The 5,582-nt window shown below is 49.3% G+C and overlaps 1 protein-coding gene across 1 annotated transcript; it reads left to right on the top strand.

The window, feature by feature from the left end:
* Positions 1-2,312: 2,312 nt before the first annotated feature.
* On the top strand, positions 2,313-4,659 carry LOC123081513 (uncharacterized). Its single transcript, XM_044504082.1, has 2 exons — positions 2,313-3,420; positions 3,824-4,659. The coding sequence occupies exons 1-2, from the start codon at positions 3,413-3,415 to the stop codon at positions 4,332-4,334; spliced, it is 519 nt and encodes a 172-aa protein (XP_044360017.1). The 5' UTR covers positions 2,313-3,412; the 3' UTR covers positions 4,335-4,659.
* The last annotated feature ends 923 nt before the right edge of the window (positions 4,660-5,582 follow it).

Here is a 5,582-nt window from a genome sequence, read left to right as displayed (position 1 = left end):
GCTTGTCCGGGGGAAACCTCTGGCCGACGGCGGCGGCCACGTTGTCGATGACGCTCTCGACGTCATTTCCCTCCTTGGTGGCGACGGCGAGGTCTACTCCCCCTTCTGTATGTGCCCGAGTGAAAACCTTAGTTCTACGTGAATGGGCGGCGGCGGCGTCATGACATCGTTACCTCCTTGGAGGCGCCGTCTTGGGCATTGAGACGGAGGGTGTGCGCGAGTGTGCACTGATGGTTCGTGGTGCCGTAGGTGCTGCGGTGTGGCATCTACCGTGTCGACGGCGGCGGGTCTGGCAGCGTGGAGCAGCGGAGTCCTGGTGATGGACATGTGTTGATGGACGAGCGCAGGGCGGTAGAGCTGTCTGGCGCCATGGTGGCGTCGACGGCAGCGAGATCGGGCAAGGTTGATGCAGCAGTACAACACTGAAGATGGATTGGTGGCAGGTGGCTGCGGCGGCCTCATACTCGGCAGGCGTCCTGATTGAGGAGTGCGTCGGACTGGTGGGTGCCTCATACCGGGCAGGCGTCCTGGTTGGGACCTCGGGTCTTAGATGTTAGGTTTGGATGCGAGGTATATTTGGTATTAGGCCCAGACTATCAGCGCCCCTTTATCAACTAGTTAGGAGTAGCGACAGATGTTGCCTAGATGATGATTTTAGTTTTACTGTTGTATAACTTTGTACGGTCTTGTGTAAATAATTAATAAAATGGCTGCATGCATCGTCCAGATGTAGAGACCGGGGCAGGGCCGGCTCTGAGGAGGGGCAGGAGGGCGGCCGCCCCGGGCCCCCGACTCCAGCGGCCCCCGCCCAGGTACGTGGGCAGGTATCCATCCACCGGGGAGTTAAGGAAAGTCAGTAGTTAGGGCGAAACTCCAGGGGCGTACACTACCTTCCTTCTCCAGCGTACTCTTCGCAGCTCAGAAAACGATTGGGCCTAGCTAATTAGCAGGATTGTTGTTAGTTGGTTAGTAACGCATATGATCCACATCCCTGCGTTTGAGGAGTTAGCGGCGCATCGGCTGATCGGCGATTCAGCAGCAGCATGATTCATGCAAACAAATGCGGCGGGGCACGTACGAAGCTATTGCCGGATGTCAATTTTTCACCTCATCGCCTACGGTCTGCTCAATTAATCATCTGCGTGGTTGCCAGTTGTGTGCGTCTACCTCGTCCTCGTCGTTGCCTGATCGCCCAGGCCACGACGCCAACCAGCCACCGCCCAGGAAACAGCGCCACATCCCTGGCCCCGTCCTCACGTCGGATGAGGTAGGCTATGCTGTGGCAATTTTCCCTATAGAAATTGCATCTCTATTTGTGCGAAAGGGCATTATCAGGCCTCGTGATAATTGGTAAGATTTGTTGAGTTGATCTAGTGTTGATTTATGGTGGTTTTCGCGTACTAATTGTTGACGGTAGGATTTGTTGACTTGATCTAGTGTTGATTCATGGTGGTTTTCACGTACTAATTGTTTACTTCATATACAGACATGAGTTGGTAAATTGCAAATATGATCCGCTAATAATTTTTTCAAGAGGAATATGATCAATTCAAATAATCCAAACGAGGCAGTGATATTTGCCGTGGAAAAGCAAACCATTGCTAATCAAGAGGATGAAGGTCCTATGAAAGATATACTGCCGAGGTCGAAATATGTGAGTGATCATGAGCCCATATTTAATTTATATGCTGTAGAATTTAGTACTCTTTAAAAAAACAAATTTTTATTATGAATATTTACGATATAAGAATTTGAGATAATCTAGATAGCGAATGAAAAGACATTTCATTTTATACTTTATATTTTGATGTGTATATTAGGGGGGCCTCAATTCTAATTTCACCCCGGGCCCCTTAAATCTCAGGACCGGCCCTGGCCGGGGGTCCTCCTTCTTTTCTGAAAAAAACATGGCCACTTATCTACTCATGGGAAAAACGGTGATGAGCTTGACGTGTCTAAATGGGATAGAAACGCCACAAGTCATGGCAATCAAAAGGATCAGATCATGCTAAATTTTTTGAAAGGGTTCAGATCATACTAGAAAATCCTGACAATGTCAAACTAGTGATTTTGGCCCACAACCTATCCCATTGGTACGGACGCGGAGTTTGGGTGCTCGGGCGCAGCTGTACCCGAAATCCCGCTCGTTGGTTGTCGTCCGGGGATTCCCATAATGTGGTCTGACAAGTCTGTAGCGATGCGTTAGTAATTCGGTACTCTCTCCATTCCACAATGTAGTGCTTCCTCTATCCACGTGCTTCAGCTTTGACCATAAATTTAACTACCAAGACCGATTGCGGCGGGAGCAAAAATTATATCAGTGAATTCGTATTCGAATGAAGTTTTCAATTATATAATTTTTTCTTCGGCCGTAGTTGATCTCATTCGTTAAATTTATGGTCAAAGTTGAACCTCGGAAAGCACGGGCACACTATATTTTGGAACGGAGTGAGTATACGGCGTGGCAGCGTATGGTACAGTGCCTGGGCGCGGGCCCGAATCGTAGGTGTAGGTGAACGTCCCGTGTGCTTATAATTCTGGTCCGTTGACCAGATAGTTTACCTGTAGGCTGAGCCGTGGAGCATGGGTTTGGCTCAGGATCGCGTGTCTCGACGGCGTGTGTGACAGACGATTGTGGGGCCACAGTTATGGAGAGGCAGCTGCCGACAACTGAATCCCGCAAACCCTTCCTCTCGGCGGTTCTCGAAACCAGCCACCGCCGCGGGGCAGCTATAATCCATCCCCATTGCCATCGAAGGCTGTTGCGGTAAGCGATGATGGAGGACGCTGGCCTGGACTTCCTGCTGGACGCGGTCGACAGGTAAGAGAACTGTGCCCAAATTCGAGATCTATCGTTTTTTTTTGGCGGCGAGGAGGATACTGGTCGACGCGTGAATATTTGGTGCTCCTCAGCGTCTTGGACATGTATTTGCAGATTTCCCCTATGTAAAGACTTCGCGGATTGCTTGGAGCACCCAGATCCGGTTCCTCTGGCGCGGATTGATGCGCCGAGCGTTCAGCAGTCTGAATCAAACGCTGGTTCAGGGTGCGGGCAGCCAGTTGGCGGCTGTAGCCAGGAGCGGCAAGCAGGCGATGGGCGCCGTCGCCGCGAGACATCTCCGGCGAGGTCCGCACAGTCAACAGACCAGTCTTGCAAGGGTGAACCCGGAGGCGCCGGGGTGGACAAAAAGGTTCTGTAACCATTGCATTCCGTCTGCTCTGAATTTTTTCCTGGAGTGCAACTCCATTTGTCCTAGTACGGAGTGTAGTTCGCTGCCATGTTATCTATAACGAACTGTGACAGACTGACAGTAATTGTTTTTTGATGAACGGTTGGCAGATACCAGGCATGCTGAATGTTGTCTCCGGCAGGGGATTAGTCACTCGATTTTAGGCATGTCAACAAAGGTGCATGTATAGGTACAGACAAGGAAATGTTATTCAGAGTTCGTAGATTCAAAAATCTAGAAACCCATAATAAGTGGAACTCTAGTTGACAAAATAAGCAGGAGGCATGATTTTCTATTTCACGGCAGACCATCAATAGTAGTACATAGGAAAAAATGTATTTCCTGTTCAAACTGTGTTTGCTTTGGTTCAGGTGTCAATTTTTTTGAATAAGTTGAAAGTTTGTTTCCATGGTTAGTGTGAGCATCCCCGTCATCAGAAAACATATTTTGCATCTGATATCCTGAACTGCTTTTGGCGCATTTCTGGTTGTTGAGACTTATAATTTTGTGTTGTTCGTGTACCAGCCCCGCCTTCCAGGCCCTGTCTCCTGTTGTGCACAACTGACCAAGCTTGCATGTTGATGTAAAATCAGGTTGCGTCTTGACGGTGCGCCACCAGACAGAACCCCGCGTGCATCAAGGATGAGTGCTCTAGAGACGTCGTTTCACAAGTTTGCCGAGGAACCAACGAAAGGATTAAATTTTGATTCACTTGGTGAGGCGTATAACTTCTACAATTTGTACTCAAGGGAGATCGGCTTCGGGATAAGATATGGGAAAAGCATGTTGAATGCAGAGATGACGAAATCAATGCAGAAGATTGTTTGCGGCTGCTCGGTAAGATGTTCAAGCAGCTTTGTTGCAGTATATGGAAGTGTTGGGAGTAGTCTAGGAAACATTCTTGCAGATTGGTTGGGTTTCGAGGACTGTCAGGGAAACATTCTTGCAGGGGGGCTGCCTGGGAATGGTGAAGTTACAATACTAGCAAACGGTGGTGCTGACTGCGAAATGGGCCCAACTCAGTCGGTCAGTGTGAATGCCCTAGTAGGATTAGCTTCACCAGATAAGCAAAGAGGGGCTGGCAGGCCAACCGCCAACGAATAGCTGAGATAAAGCACCATATGAGGGTTTGAGCAGGTGAACACGGTTCTGCAGTATTTGTAGGTGCGAAGGACACAAGAGGACAACCTGCCCCGACCAGGGAGATGCCGCGAAGAAACGGCGCAGACCAGGGAAGTGCAAAAAATGTGGCATGAAAGGACATCGCCGGAACACGTGCACGCGACCACTTGGTGGGGTGCAGAATCAAAATTGTTAAAACTAATTAGTTTTAAATTCTGTACTTGTAGTATGAGGATTTTCCGGTGTATTTCAGTGAGATGTGCTCCAACGCTTGTTCTTCCAGTTCTAGACATGCAACTAACTTGTGTAAAGGAGAAGAACTTGGTTCGGCGTTGTTGAATATCTGTGGTGGATGCACATTTTACGTTGCTGTGTGTGTTCTGATCAGGATTGCAATGCTATTTCTTTTCTGCTCACCATGCGTGTCTGGGACTGATGCGTTGTGTGTGTTTATGCTCCAAGGGATTCAAAATTTTAATCATCTATCTGAGTAAATGAAGAATCATGAGGGGTTCAGGGGTGTCCTCCAACGCCCGCCCCACCCCCACGAAGACATGGCGAGCAGCTCATTCCTTAGCAGGCAGCAGGCAAGGTTTGAAAAACCAGCACGGTGACCTGTGTTGAATGGCGCTTACACCTGCAGGTGGGACGACGGGGAGGTCTGCCGGCGGTGGCGAGGGAGCATGTAAGGAAGCACAGGTACGAGGTGTGGTTAAGTATTTGTTTTGCTTGGTAACCTCTGCATGATTCTTCGGCGTCCCGTATCTTCTGCAGCTGCCTGAAGCAATTAGGACGGTGGCGTCGACTGCATGGAGCTGCACCGACCTGGGTGATGGAGCTGCGGACGATGTCGGCGAGGTGAGTAGGGGAACAACCTGTTTGTTAGTACTACGTAGCTTGGAGTGTAGGTAAGCACGTGATGACGTGGGTAGGGCTGGAAAAAAAGCTCGAAGCTCGTGAGCTAAACGAGTAGCTCGTGACTCAGCTCGAATCGACTCGAACTCGAAAAATAACGAGTCGAGCCAAGCTTTAGTTTAAGATCATTTATAGACCAAGTTAAACGAGCCAATCTCACGAGTACTCGTGTAACTCGTTAGGCTCGGTACAAAAAATCAGCCACTCCCAATACAAAAAAAGATCAGCCACTCAGCACCCTATGTCCTAGGCGCACAACACAAGGCCTAACCATTGAAGGCCCAACCGTCTAGAAGACTCATGCATTACAAGGAA

Source organism: Triticum aestivum, chromosome 4A (assembly GCF_018294505.1).
Source record: "Triticum aestivum cultivar Chinese Spring chromosome 4A, IWGSC CS RefSeq v2.1, whole genome shotgun sequence".
Taxonomy (NCBI): domain Eukaryota; kingdom Viridiplantae; phylum Streptophyta; class Magnoliopsida; order Poales; family Poaceae; genus Triticum; species Triticum aestivum.
Note: the sequence above shows the minus strand (reverse complement) of the source record. Positions and strands in the feature narration are given on the sequence as shown.